Here is an 18,694-nt window from a genome sequence, read left to right as displayed (position 1 = left end):
ATTGTTTTTTCTCCCAGTATCATGAGTTATCTTACAAATTTTGTCATTAAAATATTTTGAAGTTAAAACCACAAAGTGCTTTATAACAGCATAGGCATCCGTTTCTATTTAATTGCAATAAAATAAACATTATCACAAATAAAGCTGCTTTTTAGCCCTTGCTCTTTATAAACTCCGCTTTTTTTTCTCCGTTGTATTTATGTCAGTAGGAATAATTGTTTGTCTCAAAAGAAAGTGCTTTTCAGTGGATGTGTGCAGGTCAGCTCAGTGTGGTTTATACAGACCAGACTCAGATAAAAATGAATTAAAATGTTTTTATTCACTGCAGATCAGAATAGAGTGGCAGAATAAGCCTCTGCCTTCAGAACAGTTGCTTGGTAAGAGTGCTTTATGTAATCTTTCTGGGTGAACTTGAGCCCTGAGGAAATTTTTGGTAGTTGCAAATCAGGTTTCTGGAACTGCAAGCTCGAGAGAATGACCCTGCTGCTTTGGGAGTGAGTATTTCTGAAAGACTCTTCTGCACAGCTGAGAGCACCAGTGACTTTTGGTAGTGTGTGCTTTATCTGTGGGATAATTGGTGCTGCAAATAGCAGGAACACAGCAGAACACATCTCATTTTAGAGTGCACCTTATTTCCAAGCAGAACAATGCCTGCTGGATTTTTCAGTTCTGAGGTGTGGATGTTTGAATGCAGTTTGTGTGCAGTGAATCAACACTCAAATAATTAGTTTAATATAGTTTGAGAAGTGCAGTCTTTCTTAGCACCCTCATCCTCCATGCAGCACATAAAAATCTGCTATTTTTTCATTTTTCCACAGTCTCTCTAGCAATGACTCATTCCCATATGCCAACAATCCAGCTGGCTTTTTTTTCTTGAAATAAATTAACGTGACAGCTATCCTGAGAAATGAGCAACAGTCCTGCTTTCTGCGTGTTCTCTAGAACACATCTTTTTTAGGAGGGTTATTTTCTCTCCTAAGATTTTAAATGCTAATACTGGAGTGGCCTGATGAAGTAGGAGAAGGATACCAAAAAAATGTGTATAAACATGTCCACCAGGTCAGCTCTGTTAAGACTGTGCTTCTGCCCAATACTCAAGGGGAAAGAAAAGCTCCCTTTAAATAATCCTGGGTTACTTTTGTCTGATTTTTTTTTTAAAGCCCTAAAATTGTCACTTCTAATGTGCTAGACAGGAAAGACTAATATGGATGTTTCTAAAGCAATTTACTACCTACCAGTCCTCTTTTTAATTAGGCAGAGAATAGAGTTATTCTGACACCAATTTCAGGGCACACTGCAATTCTCTGCAGTTTTATTGCTAAAGCTAGGTGACATTTTGGGAAGGAAGAGTGGCAAAACTGAAATTAAGGGTATACCAAATTAGCATTTTAATTTAAAATATATCCCTGAGTTATAAAAAAAATACTGTTTTGTCATTTTTAAAATGAATTATTTCACTTTAGAAATGCTAATGCATTGTATGCAAAAATAATAAAAAAATGAAAGGCATCTAAATTATTAGGTGAAACAAATGGAGAATATGGTAGTAGGGCAGACAATCAAGGCATTCCTGCATATATTAAAATATCAGTTCAGCATAACTGCTATTAATTACATTCATTTCTAAATTTTAAATCTTTACCAGCTCTTTTCTGCTGCATTTCAGGGATTAGTTTCACCACTTGAAGCTTTGATCTCTCATACCATTCCTGCAAAGACTTGCACTTTTTTCTGTCATCTTTTTTTCTGACTTAGTTTATACCAAATCATAGAAATATTTTTTTTGTTTTCCTGCTTTCTGGCTTGGACTTCTGTTGCTTCACATTGCCTGTCCTGATTCAGAAACCCTGGATGTACTGGACATGGTTCCTCATATCCCTGTGAGCCATTAGTGCTTCTTATCTTACATCTGAGTTCAGGAAAAAGAGAGCCAACAAAGCAGAGTAATGCTCCTTCCATATATCTCTTGACAACCTCCACTAATGTTGCAGTTTTTCTGTAGTTTTCTCCTATTTTTCATTCTCCTGTACTCAAGTACCTGGCCAAAAGCTGTATGTTGGAGAGGAATTTTGTTTAAAGACCTGCCAAGAAATGAGAGGGCTTTTATTACTGAATGATTCATCAGTGCAGAACTTGTTTTGGTCCTGCTGGAGTATTTTGTGTGATGCAGAGATAATTGCCACTGTTGTAAAATATTTTCATTGAGAACAGTTGACAGAAAACACTGCACAGAAACTGATCTGTCAGCTTTGTTGTTTGGTGAATCATAATATGTTGTATATTTTGACTTTCTTTTTGTTTGAAATATCTCTGTGAAGGTTTAAAAAAACACATCATTTTTCTCAATTTGTATTTTGAAACGCACAGGTAGCATTTCATAGAAGAGTTTAAAAGTTGCTGGGTTTTTTTTTTTCTTTTTACTTCCCACTGAATGCTTTTAGAGAAAGGAGCAACATATAGGTAACATGTAAATTTATTTTGGAGACTAAACTATTTTGGCTTAAAGCTGACAAATAGTTGGAGATAAGTTCTTTCACCTTTTGAGGGCTAAATTCTTTCACATTTGAAAGCCAAAATCAGGTGTTTTACTGAACAGAATGTACATATGGGCTTGGAGTGTGGGAAATGTTGAGAATTGTGAAAAGTAAACATTTTTAATTTTCATTTTGCAGCCACCTCCCTTCTCTGCCGCTCATGAGGTTGTGTCCCTTCCTTAGCACATATGAGTCCAGTGCTACAATGTGCAGAGTTTGTGTTTATAACACAATTGCACATGATATTTAATTCCTGAATAAGTTTTTTCTGCAATTTTTTTTGTAGAGGGCTGAAGAATTGTAGACTCTGGAGCCCTGTAGTGCACTTCAATGGCAGTGGTCAGTATGTCCAAGTCATATCAAAGATTTGGCAGGCTGCATTTTGGAAACATAACTTCTAGAATCTCTATACTATAACATGTACTGCCTTCTTCATACTGACACTTTTTCTGCCTGTCATGCACTATGGGCCCTTTCTTTTTCAAGAAATTAATTGAATTTTAACTAGAGGGTGAGCATGATTCTCTCATCCCAGGCTCTTTGTATTCCAGTGCCAGAATTTCTTTCTCTTGTGTGTTGGTTGATGCAGGTAATTGACTTTTATGCTGTTTCTTCAAAAGTCTGTGACAAAATATTTCATAAACAAATAAATAAGCTGTCTGCAAGAGCTTAGCATATTAAACCATCTTCAGTGCTTTTACAATAGGTCTAAAAGTCAGAACCTGGAGACCAAATACAATTCTCTAAAGACAATGTCCTCTGCTGCTCTGATCTTCTTGGCATGTGGCCCCTGGTTGCTGCATTTGGTTTGTGGTAATGGTTGAGAACTTTAGAAAACACATGGAAAATCCTCTCTTCTTCTGCCTAAATTCTACTCCAGAGCCCTAGGAAATGCAGGTGGCCACTGTGGCATTCCCATAAGCTCTGCTTGGATTTTAAAGCATACTTTCATTTTGTAAGGACAAAATAAGCTCCAGGGCTGTTATTTGAATATCTGATATATCCTTGAGTTTGCTGTACATAACATCTTTGTGAATGTAATATGAACAGAATTTTTTGAAATTAAAATGTGCCTTCTGTTTATATGTTCTCCACAGCTGCAAACAAAGACAAAACACATTTTAATTATCATAACTATGCATATATATGCACATTCTTATATATATATATATATGTAGGTGTACCTACAGTAATTTATTTTTCTTTTTCAGGTGTATGCTAAGAGTTCTGGATTCCTTTGGGACTGAGCCAGAGTTTAACCATGCCCATTATGCCCAGTCTAAAGGCCACAAGACACCATGGGGAAAGTGGAACCTCAATCCACAGCAGTTTTATACAATGTTCCGTAAGTACCTCTGTTCTTATGAATAGTTTAGAGATTTAAAAAGGCGTGCTGTCATTGAGAAGATTTTTTTTCCTTATGAAAGACAAATTCACAGTTTACTAAAATGCAGCTGCTAAATGGAAAGATTTGTGGCAGTGTCTGTAGATATGCAAAAGCTCTGTTGTGCTTCCATAAAGCAATGAGAAAACAAAAATATTAAGCTAATATAAACTTAGGTAGATATCTTTATACCCTGGTACCTGTGGAAAGTGGTGTTTGGCTTTTCCCTCAAGTATCATGGAGTTTGTTTTTGTTACTTCTGCTTTCTCTAATATTACTATAAAGCAATAGATCTTTGAGGAACTTGCTAGGTTATATTTTTATAAACTCCTGCATTTCATCATGTTGACCTGAAGTTTGGACCTATGTTAGCTGCAGTGCTGTATTTCTGATTTTGTTCTTCAACAGCTCAGCAGCACCAGCCCTTCACTGTTTCTTTGTGTTCAGAATTTTAAAATGACCACTCAGCAAAATTTTTTTGTCACTACTTTTTTATGGCTTTGTAAAAAAATTTACCTAGCTTGTTTTCATATTGGGAGTATTTATCCTCAGCTAAACTGACTAACATTTATTTGCCAGCAGTATATTAAACTATTGTAAAATAAGTAGTAGATTTCAGCACTGCTGTAGATTTTGAAGCATCAACAAATATCTTTTGAAGTGACCCCAGCCAAACCTAAAAAAGAAACAAAACAGACACAAAAAAGGGTGGAAATTCTCTATAAATTGGGTCAGATTAAATTATTTGTGACCTGATCTATACCTAATTTTTGGCTTTATAGCTGTAGGTTCCAGAATCAAGGGATCTGTCTCTTATGTAGCAGTAATTCAGGTGTGTTGTCTCTGAAAGGCGCAGGGCAGGGGAGGCTCAGGGCAGAGCCCTCTGCTGTGTTGTGTGCAGGGGCTGCTCAGCCCAAACCTGGAAGGAAACATTTCATGGTGAAATGTAAGGAAACCTGTAAGGAAACATTTCATGGTGACCAGCCCACCCCCAGAGTTTGGTGCTGCTCCCTGTCTGACATTAAGACCAGGCAGGGCTCTGTTCTCTCTCATCAGCTTTCATCATCAATCTCTGAAACTTTCCTGCTTTTCACAGCAGAATTATACATGCTGCTGTCGGGTTGACACGCTTTTGATTTCAGTTGCCCTGTGAAATTCTTGAGAGAGGCATATTTTGTCTGTCAACATTTGCTGCGCAAGTTTTTCCAGAGAAATATAAGTGAAGGTTGTTCAAGAGATAAAAGGCTGCATTCACAGTTGTTGGGAAGCAAGTAACAAAACATGTGGTGGTGAAATGTGACTTGAAAGTGGTTGCAGAGTTTGTGCCTGGGTATTAGTAAGCAGAGCTTGTTTTGTATCCACATTTGCTAATATTTATCAGTTTATGTCCTGAATGGAAAAGGGACTCAATTGTGCTTTGTTTAAGTTGTCCAGCTGTTGGGAAATTCAGATGTGTTCAAGATAGCACCAAGGGGGATGATGCACTCAGTGAGCACTGGTGGTACAGCTGTGTGTGCACTGCTCAGTCCCTCTCCATGAAATGCAGAAGAAAGTAAATCTTCTCTCTAGAGATCTCTGTTGTGGCAGTACAGACTGCCACTGGTACAGTCTCTTGTGCAAAGAAAATTGCTTCATAATGAATTTTCCAAAGAGTATGGCTATATTGGAATTTTAATAAATAACCATTTCCAATTTTTCCTGCTGGAAATGACTGCAGGTTTTCCTCTGCAGGAAAAGGGGTAAATAGATTGCAGGCAAACTAATTCTGAAGCATGAGTGATTTCAGTGCTGTGGATTATTCTAGGATTTATTTTTCTTATGGTTCTTTTTTTTTCTTTTTACTAGGTGCAGAAGAGTCAATATGGTTTGTGATATTTAAAGTTTATATTTGTTGTTTTGTTCTCTGCTGCAGAGATAGCACCATCTTTATGGGGTTGTGATTAAAAGTGCATGTTATGCATCAGTAAGGATTTTATGGCAGATTGGAGCCCTGGACAGCTTCCCAAGATCCCCAGACTCTATTATGTTTTGAGAACTCTGATTATAAGGGCAGAAAATTATCCTGAGCAACAAGCAAGCCATATTCAAACCTGTGGCATATTACCAAGTGCCTGACTGTTCTCTGAGTTTCCCAGAAGCATGAGAGCTTTTCCCCCTTTTTATGTTTGCCATGTTTTTAATTCAAATACCTTCATGCAAAATAACAGCCTTGGTACTTCTAAAAGTGCGTGATCTTGCTTAAAAATCCATCTGAGTGCTGTTTCCTGTCCATGATGTTTGAGGCACTAAATTCCACCAGTTCTAAGTGCTAACTTTAACAAAGGTTTATTTTTCTTTTGAGTGTATACTGCCTTGCCTCTCCTTTGAATGCAGTCTCTCATCCAAAAATATGAAAGGATGGAAAAATGCCCCTTTTCAGACATATTTGAAATGTGCTGTTTGCTATGTAAAATTCTAAAAAGTCCTTGGGTCTAAGTGGGTGCCTGGCTGTTGCTGAGGCATTTTTTGTGAAAAAGAGTAATTGTCATTTGAAAGACTAAATGTAATGGCAGAGGGACGTGTATGCTGTGTATGGTTTCTCTGTTCTCCTGCATTATCCACTTGGCTGATTTTCAGGAACAAAAATGCAAAACCTCATAATTGCAATACAATTTTTTTTAATAACTCTCGTAGAGGTTTAGCATTGCACATATCAAAAATGCCTGGGGTGTTGTCTTTGGATTTAGGAGTTTTTTGTCTTGTTTTGGGTTCTTAAGCTTTTCAAAATGTGATTAATTGTCAGCTTGTGTGCCAGAATTTAACAGGAGGCCTAGAGAGGAGATCCTGCTGTTTATTGCAGCCTTTTTCTATGTGCACTTGTGAGGCTATGGCACTTTTTAGAGGCAAAAAAACCTCATGTGTTGGAATAGTTTTTATATAGTAGGGATGGATTTCCACCTGAAGCATTGAGTGTTGGAGTCCATCACTGAAATTAAACACCCAGTCTACAGAAAAAACCAATCCAAAACAACAAAACTCCTTACTTTTAGTGAGCCTAAATATCTGTGTCTTTATAGAGGGTGGAACAGTGACCAACACTGCTGGAAGAAAAGGGCTAAAAATAATATTAAATACTATGAATAAATTGCATAGCCTTTGCACACAGTCTTTTTTTTTTTTGCCTGGATTGGATTGAAAGCATTATTGCTGACTTCACTTGCCACATTTAAATATTTTATGGTCACTATATCTGGGTGAATTAGGCAATGCAATTTGTATTCTGATTTGCATAGTGTGACTTGGTAGGCCAGTAATTAGCATGGGTGCATAATACACAGAGAGTTGGGTGGTTGGTGTTGGTAATTCCAGTGTAGGAGGTGAACCCAAGAAATTGGCCAAAATTTATTTATGCCATTGGAGCAGCATCCATTTTTGCTTGCATCTTTGCTAACAAGCATAAATCCAGGGGGTTTTCAAACTGTTGGTATTGTATCTCTGAGATTTGTCAAGCTGAATTTCCTCTGTTTCTTTTATCTCTAATAATGAAATAAAGCTTAGCACACAGACAAAAAAGATCATTACCATTGGACTCAGTCCAGCTGCAGAGTTTTATTATCAGAAACAAGACAGAAAATAGCTGCTTACTCCAGTAGGCATATGGAGCAGGATGTAAAATTAATAAAAACTATTTTGGATAATAAAGCAAGCAAATGTGTCTTTCAGTACTAATAAGAAGGAGGTGATCAGTTGCATAGTATGTTCCTTATAGCTTCTTTTCTGACAGCATTCACTCTAATGTAGCATTAACCAATATTTTCAAAGGTGCTGAATCTGCTCTGTTTCTTACAGCTCACACTCCAGATAACAGCTTCCTTGGATTTGTGGTAGAGCAGCACCTGAATTCCAGTGACATTAAACACATTAATGACATCAAAAGGCAGAATCAATCTCTCGTTTATGGCAAAGTAGATAATTTCTGGAAGGTAAGTTTTTTTATACTCATATGCTTGAGTAAATTTATGTTTATCAATAAAATAAAGCATAATTTGAAATTTGAAAGTGTCCTATCTGTCTAAACACATTAAGTTCTTTTTCTGGAAACAAATGTATTTAAATAATTAAATTGAACATTTTGAAGTCTTTCTGTTAGAGAAACTTCTGTCTAGATTGATGTGGATCCTTTGCTATTTCTGTACACCTTTCTGGTAGAACAAAAAATATAGTCTTAATGTCACAATAATTTTAGAAAATGCAGAAGGCTGGTAAACATAGTGGAAAATTTAAGGTGTGAACTTTCATTAATCATAAGCAAACCTGTCTTTCAGTTACTTCTGTTCTTATATCTTCAACAAAAAATGTGCTGCATTTTGAGATGGAATGCCTGTTTTATGAAAGGCTCTAAAATTGTGCAGTCTTATGTTTATCTCCCTGTAATTATATCAGTTTTGTTTCTTTAATATTGCCATTATTGTATTTTCTCTCATCTGCAGATGAGAGCAACAGAACAACACCAAGATTTGGTGATGTTTTCACTAAATTAAAGTATATTGTGTTTTTAAGTGATAGTGGTATCTTTTTTTCACCCATTATCCTTTTCTGGGGCTCCTTCTTGCAGGCTGACACACCTGGGAGTGTGTCCCATGCAGATTTCAAAGAGATTACTTACTAGTAACTGGATTTCTTCCAAGTTACCTCCAGCTCTGTGTGCCCAAATACTCTGCATGCCCATATCCTCCATGTGCCTTCCCTCCTGCCTAAAAAGACCTCTTTTTAAGCCTCTTGTCAACTGAAAAAGGAACTTATCAGTGCCATACATAGGGCAAACAATGTGACAGGGGGAGACCACCTGGGTCTCACATTGTCATTCCTTTTCTCTTTATTGGCGTGAGAATGTTGGGCTTGCACAGTTTTTCAAACCACAGAAGGAACATTTATTCTGATGACTCAGATTATACAGAATAAATTCTCTAAAGATGATAGGTGCAAGTAAATGGTCCATCTGTGACACAAAACAAAATCAAAACTTTGTAAAAACAGTGGAATGTTTGCAGTGGTAGCAGAACAGGTAGAGCTGGATGCTTCTTGGCTACTGTGCTGAGAAAATATTTAGTAAATACATGAAAGTATTTATTTATTCTGTTTGGATGATGGTATAGAAGGGCTTAGTGTGCCCTTGTGTGCAGTCTCTCCTCTCTGCAGAGTGCTGGAGCAGAGCTGGAATCCTTTCTTCAAGTTTTTTCAAGCTTAGGCTCTTGTCCTTTTACATGTGACTCTGCTTACACTTTTATTTGTGACTGATCTCATTATCAGACTCTTAAGAGCAGCAGCATACAATAATCATCTAAACCTGACCTAATTTGCAGTGCACATCAGCAGGAGGACCTGTTGAATACTAGTTGGATTTAAGGAAGAAAACAGCTCTTTAGTCACCAGGGTGTTTCTCACTGACATATTTCTTTCTCAGTTTATTCAGTTTGTATGGATTCAGAAATATGTATGGATAGTTTATATGCCCAGAGGGGAGATTTGTGATTAGTCTCAGATTCTGTATGACACACAGGATATTCATGGACTGATTAAGATAAAAACATGGCTTTTTGGGAAAGAATATCCAGTCTTGATTTTTAAATAGCACACAATGGAAAGGCCACAGTTTCCTCTGGTGAAGTCCTCCAACAATTGCTTTCTCCCTTAAGATTTTGCACTATTTCTGGTACAGATTTCCATATGGTTCCTTCCAGTCTTAGTAGCAATTATAAACTTCCTCAGCTGGCCTGATGATGCTTCTGTTCTGTTGCCCTGTAGGAATATAGGCTGAGGTCAGAGTAACCCACAGACATCTCCTGAAAAGCCTGTATATGCTGAGCCCCTGAGAGCTTTGTGCTTTCTAATCCTTAAGAGTTTTCACATGCCTGTTTTCTCTGACCCTTCTCAAGATTATTCACATTCCTCTTGAAAAGTGAACGTTTGCAAAGGGCACATGGGCCATACCAGCATCAAATCCAAAAGGAAATACTGTCTCATTTTTAGATAGGTCCCCTTTTCACCATTAGGAACTCTCAGCCAAGAGCTTTGTATCATTTTTCAAAGTGCTGCTTTTCAAGTCACTGCTGTATTTTATCAGTATTTCCTATCTTGTTTTTTGCAAGATGTTTGATTTGGTATCTGGCCATGTTAAAATGTGTGCTGGTAGCATCGAGCAGATTAAAACTGTAACTTGCACATTGTAACTGCAGTCATGCCCATATGCACTCACATATAAAGTGCAAATCACTGCAGATAGACTTTGAATCAGTTGCAGTGTGGGATTTCTTATCTGGAGTGATAAAATCCAATTCTTGTGATCAAGAGAAAGCCTGAACTAATCTTGTGTCTGTGTAATTTGCTTATTTCACGTTTCTTTCATTTTCCCTGTTCAGTGCTCTTTTCATCTGCCACCACGGCTTGTATGGAACCAGGCTAATCTATTTATCCTGCTCCTGTGCTTTCTACTCAACATGGCCAATTAATGAGAAGTGTAATCTGCACAGAGTACATGTGGCACTGCTGGGGCTGATCACTCATTAGAGGAGCACAGTGGGGAGGGGAGAGCATTCCTGTCCCCAGACTTTGGTGCTTTTGGGGAATAGCAGTGACAAATCAATTGTTTAATTTTAAACCAAGCAGGCTGAAGTGGGACTGAAGTGTGCACAGGACCTCTTCTCCCTGGGGCTGTATAAACCACCATGGCTCTACATAGCCATGGATATGGGGTTTTTCTGTGCCTGAGCCCAGTGACATCCATCCCATCCCACAGTGGCCAAGTCTGGGTGCACCTCCGGAGGTCAGGAAGGATGTGTGGTGCAGAGGGTGTAAGATAAATCTGCTTTATTTCTGTCTATAATAACTAAGTATTTCCCTCTTAATAACTAAATCCATCCTAGGTGTGTTGAGGATAACAAACAGCAGGCCCTAAAGATATTTTTGCCACATTTCTAAAGGTTATCTTTAGTGGTAAGCTATGAAAGGCAACATTTGCCAAGGTTTGGGAAAGTGTTTGTTGGGATAAAAGGTTTGGGATTTTGTTTGGAGTTTTTGACACTACTAAGGCGTAAAGAGAGTTCTATCTATGCCAAAGTGGGGGAAAAAAGGAATTTATAAAATGTGTGTGAAACCCATAATGCTCTCCATTATCAAAATTTACTTTAATTACAGAACCTTTCAATTAAAAGAGATTGTTTGAAGCCTTTCATGTTGCCTTAGCTCTTGTTTCTAAGGCTTTGTTCTTCTTCCTGCAACTTACTGTTATACTCTTCCATTAATTTGACCCTTTATCCTAGAGGAAAGAAAGAGTCAAGATTCATTTTGCAGTATTTGCTATTTCTTCTTTTTTTGTGGGTTGCTGTGAGAAAAGTCAGAAGGTTGCATTTACCAGAAAATTGGCATCAATGCATAACATAAGTATATGATGGCTGCTTTAGTATTTTGTCTGTTGGAGCAAATATTGAAAATATTTGTATATTTAGAGGCAAAATAATGTAGGAGTTTCTTACTAAAGCTACTTGAAAAGCATTCTCCTTAAATATATACTGCCTGCATAGCAACTTTAGAAGAGCTGCATTGGAAATGGCTACCTTGAGCCTGTTCTCAATGGGAAAGCACATCACTGAGGCTGTTCACACTAATGTTCATTTGTAGCTCCAGGGAACATGTGATTAAATGTAATTTCCCCATCATATGCCCTCTTGCACGAAGCAGGAGGAAAGTCCCTTCCTTCTGGTTGGCTTTTGTACTTCATGTTTAGCATTGTACTTTGAATAAATATTTTATTTCAACTTTTAAGCGAAAAGAAAAATAAGTGAAGGGACAGAAATTCCTTCTTACAGACTTTCTTGTGCCATTCTGTGTTGTGTTCCCCCAAATGTGCAGCAGCACTGGGGGCTTATCAATTGGTGAAAACTTACCCCAGAGCCTGCCACCAGCAGCACTGTCCTGCCTTGTGCCACAAATCTATAAACTGGAATGAGCCAGACACTTTAGCTCAGCAGCATTTCTGAAATTCATCATTTCCTTCTGGAAGCTGGATGGATCAGAAACAAGTCAGTCAAAACAAATGAGTGCAGTAAATAAGCATGCACCTTTAAAGGCTTATTCTTTAATACTTATTATGAAAATTAGAGTTTATTATGAATGAAGAAAAAAAAACTTTTTTTCATGGATATTTACCTGCCAGTGATCAGCTTCTCACTTTGCAGAACTTTTCAGCTGCAAAGTGAATTACTGAGGTCTTACAGTACTGATTAACACAATCACCTACTGTTGTTTGGTTAGCACAAAACCCACACAACCTTTTCTTCCCCTGGTCCCACTTTCTATTTTCATCTGTACCCCTTCACTTTTCTCCTTCAGCACTTACAGTGAACAAGGATGTCTGGTTGGTTCTGGAAATTTCCATTCCAAGGACAGGAAATCACTGCTTAGATGTTGCTGTGCATTGCATGACAATGAAATTGTGAAATCTTGGGAAAACCTCAGTGTTTAAAAAACCCCAAACTTTCATGGATGAAAAAGATGAGGATAGAGAAGTGGATATGGTTCTTCAAGCTCTGCCAGAAATCCTAAACCTTCACTGAGATGTTTTATTCATTCTTTGTGCAGAATTTATATATGTGCTAATGTGTGTTTTATTCAGAGATATATGGTGCCTAAAAAAGAAGCTATAAATGGACATTCAGGAAGAGCAAGAGCATGGCAAAGTTATATAATACTTCCCTTGCAAATTCTCTCTCTCTCTCTTTCCAGCTCTGCTAATTCAGTGTATTTCCTGAATCTGTTTCTCTGTTGATAAACTGTCTGTTCACACATTGTTGAGATCTCAGTAAGAGGTGATTTCAGTGTTTGTTTGATCAGGAACCTATACAAACTTTGTTTTGCCTCTGCAGCTTTCTCTGTCATGGACTCCCTCAAATCTCTGACCTGTTGCAGGAGAAATTAACTTGGGCATTTTTCTAAACCTGTCCCCTATGAGCTTTGTTTGGATTTCTTTGTATAGGACATTTTGAATAGTCAGTCACTATCCACATTCTTTATGCCAGCTATGGGTTTGTAAACCTCCCTCATATTCTGACAAGTTGTCTTTTTCAAACTGAAGAATTGTTAAAGAATTTCTTGCAGATTTCAGGTTGTAGCAGTGGAAACTGTCCTGTGTCTTGGATCCTTCTTACCCCTCTCAGAACACTGTCCAGTGAGAGAATGGACCAGAAATGCATTGGTGTGTGAAGAGGGAGAGAGAATAGTTCAATAATATTCTCTTTTTTTCTGAATTTCTTTCTAAAAAAATTCCTATCATTTACTTGGTTGGTGAGTGGACTAACTGCTACTGAACAAAGGACTGATTTTTTCATGGGCTATAAAATGTGTTAGTAAAATGCAAAGTCTTCATTCTTGACACTGGTTAGCTCAGGGATGTTTTTCCACACTTGAAGTGAGGACTGGTTTTCAACATTTCTGTCACTTCAGTTAAATTACCAAAAAGGTTTTAATTCTGTGAGAAGTCTAAGCAGCAGTAGGGGAACATGTTGGAAAATACTTTCAACTTGAGCACATAATGTATGATCCCCATATTCACAGTTAATGCTTAGTTTTGTACCACACAGTGCTCAGTACAAATGCCAGAGATTAATGTGGCCTTGTGTTTACTCCCTGTGTCTGAGATTAATAAGTCTTGTGCCAGCTAATGCCTCCTTGTTTACTTGTGTTAGTGATTAATATGTACTGGCTGATATCTTAATTTTGAGAACAAGGATTGTGTGTTTGAGAAAAGAAGGATAAGAGAAGTACATTATGACTTGATGACATATTTGAGATACTCTCAAGGAGAAAAAATTCATCAAAAGAGCAGAACCATACCCAGACAAGTCCATGGCAATAATTAGCACATGTGAATGTATTCAGAAAATGTTATAAATATACATTAATTTCAGGAATATAACCTGGTCTCTTAAGTTATTGAGCATGCATGCTTTGGGAGAACTCCTCATGCATCCAGTGCTGCAAATAAAGTAGTTTTGGAGACAGTTGAATTTATCAGATGATCTCTTTTCTAGTCTCTCTGTCCCTTTGACTACTGAGGGGGCCTTTTTCAAAAGCTTTCAAACCCCAGGTTTCAATATTTGTGATGTTTTAATCCAACATTTTGAAGTTAGTTTGAATTTTGTTAGTGTGAATTAATTACAGCGTACATTTGTCACTTCTCTGTTCTCTTTCACATGATGGCTGTTCATTCATAAGAGTGATTCCAAATCTCTCCCCAAGAGATTTAATTCCTTTAAGAACTTCAAAAAATTCCTACAAGCCGATTGGCTTCTTTAGAAAATGCGACCAGTTTGGTGAGAGAGGATTTCCTTGGGCAGGAAGAATTGTCATTGTCATTTTGAGGGGTTTGTGTGGTTACATAGTTAACTCTTTATTTAAATTTCAGATTACTTGGTCAGTGTAGAATTCATACTTACTAGTCATGAATCACTGAATCTTCTCCACATCATTTATGAATTTGGGGCAAATCAAGATTTATAAATTTGAAAGTTTCATCTTTGACTGTGAGGAGACTTAATCTACTCTTTGTGATTTACCACTGTAAAACACTGTATGCATTTGAATCTCTTAATATTCCCCAGCCTTTGTGCACTCTTCTAGCTCCCTGGTAGACAGGATTTTCATTATTCAGGCATGTCTTGAGAAGTCTTTGAGAGGGTGACAGTTCCTGAGCAGAGATTATGTTTGTGTCACAATCTTGATTGTCATACATTGCATGTACACTGCATTTTGGCTCACTTTTGACTTGACACTTCTACAGATAAGCACTCAGATGAGGGGACTTCTCTTCAGTATGCATTTAGGATATACACAAAGATGTATCCAGTACTTGCTTTTCTGAATTACATTTGTCAAGCTTTATAAAACCATTGCCTTCTGAATTTTTCAATGCAAGGAAGTGAGGCTGGATACATGGGCTGTTTTACATATGTTTTGCAGTCTGAACTTTCAAGCCACAAATCAAGCTCTGAATCAAGCTCTTCTGTAATGCAGTTGGCCTCTAGTGATGCTTAATTTCATTCAGTGCTGAATTTTTGGTGTTCTGTGAGGGCACCCAAATGGTCCAAAATTGCAAAATGCTGTCATTACCTTGGACTGGCAAACTGTTGGTAAAGGAGAGTTGTTAATTACCACCAGGTACTACACTGAGAAAACTAAAAGCAGAGTTTAGTTCTTGATGAACTGTGTTTCCACCACATATTTTTATAGCTTATATATTTAAATTATTCACCCACCAAACTTAAAATTTTACCTCTTCATACTTTGTCTTCTTGTCAACATTGTCCTGGGGAAAGACTTATCAAGCAGTTGTCACTTGATTTCTTTGATGAGAAAGGCCTTATCAAGATGCTTTTAAAAGTAGGTGGAAATGATTGATGAGCAGTAATAGCAGTTCTGCAGTCAGTGATCAACAAAAAGTACTTTTCTGAATGGCATGTTTATTTTAGCTGCTGAAAAATTGTTTCAGAAAAGGTTTGTGTAGCTGTTACTCACTGTTAAATTTCCATTTTGATTATGTGGAGAATTTATTTGCCTTTTTAAAAATGTGATTATCTTCCATCCTCTAAGTCTGGGTTTGTAGTGTGGACAGCAGGGTGAGCAGTGCAGGCTGACACAAACTGCAGACAGTGTCAGGTTGGCATTAGTCCCCAGCTGCTCATGGTCTTGTCTCTTTGAATCCATCATGGAGAAAGTAAAGTTCAAGTGGTTTAAGATAAAAGAATAATTATATCTGCTCCCAAGTGAGCAACTCAGGAAGCAGATAAATAGTTGAAGGAATGTTAGTATTTTGTTTTCAGTCACATTTCTTTTTTTATTTTCATGTAGCCTTTCTATTTATAAATGCTATTTTTGCACTCTCTCATTTTCTAATTCTCTCTTTTTAATGTCTAGAATTTGATTGTGTCCTGATCATTTTTCTGAGGTGGCTTCCTAGAGTATATACTTTTATGATCCAAAATAACCTTTGTCTGCAAGGAATATGGAAATTCAGAATTACTTAATTGCAAAAGGAGACAAATATTAGTGAGCTTTAGGTAAAGTATAATGTGCTAATAGTACTTTTATGGTACTTTGTAGATGGTTATGAAAGCAGTTGGTTTTGACTCAAAGTAAGGAAATAAAAGAGTGAGATTTTGGTTGGATAAATTATCCATTTATTTGGATAATAAATGTTTTATTTGTGGTTTTAGACTCTGAATTAGGAAATAAGTCAGTTATATGCCTATGTACTATTCCCAGTGAAGTCTGTGCATGGTTAATGTCATTTTAAAATAACTAAGTATTCCATAAAAGGTTTGTAAAATTGTCATTCCAATCTTGAAAAGAAGTGCAATTTTAGGTAATCTTGGTTTTGTTCTTTCTAGCTGCTTTTTGCTCAGTTTGGTTTTTGGGTTTTTTTCGAGTTAGAGTGCATTTGTGTCACCAGGGTTTGTGTCATGAGCCAGTGAAATCTGAGGCAAGTGCCTTGGTGTTGTTGCTACAGGTGGATCATGTCAGACCTGCTGCTTCCTTGCCTTCTCTTCCATTGGGAACCCTGAGCACTCCAAAGTTCTGGAAGTATTAAAAGCCAGGCAGGCAGGATTAAGGTATCCTCTGGAAACAAGACCAGGCCACTCCTTTTATATTTCTCACGCTCATTTCCAAAGAAAAAGTTCTAAATGGATTTTCTCTTGACGAAGTGTACGAGTTTCTCACAGTTTCTAATTATGGTATTTGAGCAATTATGTCAGGAATATCTCTTACAGAGTAATTCAAATTTGAAGTAGAAAATAGAACAAGCTTTTAGTTTTTTTTGAATAAATTGTGTTAATTAATAACAAAAGCAGGCACATTGAAGAAGAAAGCATCTTTGTCTTTATCTGTTGGCTGGTTTATGTAACACTTAGCCCAGGACAGTGTCTGGCAGAGGTGCCAAAGGGGCACTCAGGGGTGGCTCAGCCCATCCTGCCCAGCACAAGCAGGGTGAAGGCAGAAACCATTATCACACACAATAAACACACTCTGCAGCCATGAATTCAGCAAGGAAGCTCAAGAAGCAGCACTCACCCACCTGGGTGTGACACCTGCTCCTCCAGGGCTGGAAAAGACAGGATTTTCACCAGGCTGCTCGTCCTTTGAGTGAACTTCAGTAAAATTGTTGGCCAGCTTTCACACCAGGCTGTGCAGGAACCGTGCACAGAATTTACATGACAAAAATAGTGAAAGTAGAATTTGTAAAAACTCACTTGCTGCCAAGAAGTAGAGCAACTTGTTGCCTGATTTTAGAGCTATTACTAAGACTATGTGCAAATATTGAGGGAAAGTCTTCTGATCTGTGTTGCAGACTGCATGTAAATACAGTCTTCAGCTAATTGCCTTGGGATGCCAGTAGTCCTTAAAACTTAAAAAACATATGGCATTGAAAATTAAAGTAATTCTTGTGTGCAAACTAGGATGGTATACTATTTTTTCTTAATTTTTTTTTAAATGCAACATTAAAGCTGTTGCTCTTCTCTGGGTCTTTTCCAAAATGCCTTTAAAGCTTCAGGTAGGCAGAACATTTGTAGGTCTCTCATGGAACTCAGATGCTGGGTATTTAAATAAAGGGATGTGTTCAATTATTCAGTTGGCAAGGCTGCATCTTACTAAGGTGACATTCAGCCTTTTCTTCACAAAGAAGAAAATAACTTGCATCTCTGACCAAAACAGTGAAAATTTGATATTTCAAAATGGGTTTTTTACTATTTTTAGGCCAAGTATTTTTTCAGCATGCTGAGATTGCAGCTGTCTGGTGGCATCCTGGTTTTTATCCAATTACAAATTAAGAGTGCCTTGATATTAATTTTTTTATACCTCGACTGTGAGTGAAAATGCTGCAGTTTTCTTCCAGTTTAGTAGAAAACCAAACTAATAATGTAGTGAAAGATCAAACATTACGGAAATCAAATAGGGATGAGTGAACATCTTTCCCTGGCTTTTCTGGTACAGGAGATAAAAAACCAGCTCTGATTAAATATTGCTGCTTCAAATTCATAACAATTTTTATTTTTTCCTTGCCCTTACAGGATAAGAAGGCTTACCTGGATGTCATCCACACCTATATGGAGGTCCATGGAACAGTTCATGGCACAAGCACCATGTACATTCCTGGCTATGTGAAGAACCATGGAATACTCAGCGGGAGGGATTTGCAGTTTCTGCTGAGGGAAACCAAAGTAAGTTTGTCAAGCAGGAGTGGTGGCAAAAAATATCTCCAAGCAGAGGGTGTCTGAAGTGCGTGCATTTCACCTCCTATGAATAAGCTCCTAATTTAAAAGCACTGGAAAAAAATTATCATGTGTAAAGGAGCTTAAGTTGTGTTCTGTGTGCCAAGAATACATTTTTCATCATGTCTCTGTTTGGTGGATTGACAGCTCATATTAGAAAATTGGGATGACAAGCTACAGTCCCATTTAACAACCAGCTTGAGAACCAGGGATAAATGCATTTTTCATTTTCTTGAATGTGATATTCAGCTCAAGGAGATTATCAGCTGAGACTGTGCTGTGTTTGCCATGCCTGAGGTCAAGGTTAGGTAACACCCAAAAGCTGCACAGCCTGCTGTGCCCTGTCAGTGACTCCAACCCAGAGCAGCCCTGCTCTCCCAGGGAGAAAAGCAGAGCTGCAGCCCTTCATTTGCCACTCATGTCCTTCCTCTGCCTCAGCTGGGCACAGAGAGGGAGCACAGGAGCGTGGCTTCTTG

The 18,694-nt window shown here is 37.7% G+C and overlaps 1 protein-coding gene across 6 annotated transcripts in view; it reads left to right on the top strand.

Moving 5' to 3' along the window:
- MGAT5 (alpha-1,6-mannosylglycoprotein 6-beta-N-acetylglucosaminyltransferase) overlaps positions 1-18,694 on the top strand; it is a 111,719-nt gene that overhangs the window by 71,381 nt on the left and 21,644 nt on the right. For all 6 annotated transcript variants that reach the window (XM_064718191.1, XM_064718190.1, XM_064718187.1 and 3 more), the window contains 3 exons: positions 3,746-3,879; positions 7,747-7,880; positions 18,018-18,167. In XM_064718191.1, the coding sequence (XP_064574261.1) occupies positions 3,746-3,879; positions 7,747-7,880; positions 18,018-18,167 (418 nt within the window). The remainder of the gene's footprint in view (positions 1-3,745; positions 3,880-7,746; positions 7,881-18,017; positions 18,168-18,694) is intronic.

This window comes from Zonotrichia leucophrys, chromosome 7, assembly GCF_028769735.1.
Source record: "Zonotrichia leucophrys gambelii isolate GWCS_2022_RI chromosome 7, RI_Zleu_2.0, whole genome shotgun sequence".
Classification (NCBI taxonomy): domain Eukaryota; kingdom Metazoa; phylum Chordata; class Aves; order Passeriformes; family Passerellidae; genus Zonotrichia; species Zonotrichia leucophrys.
The sequence above is the reverse complement of the archived record's forward strand: the minus strand, read 5'-3'. Positions and strand labels throughout refer to the sequence as shown.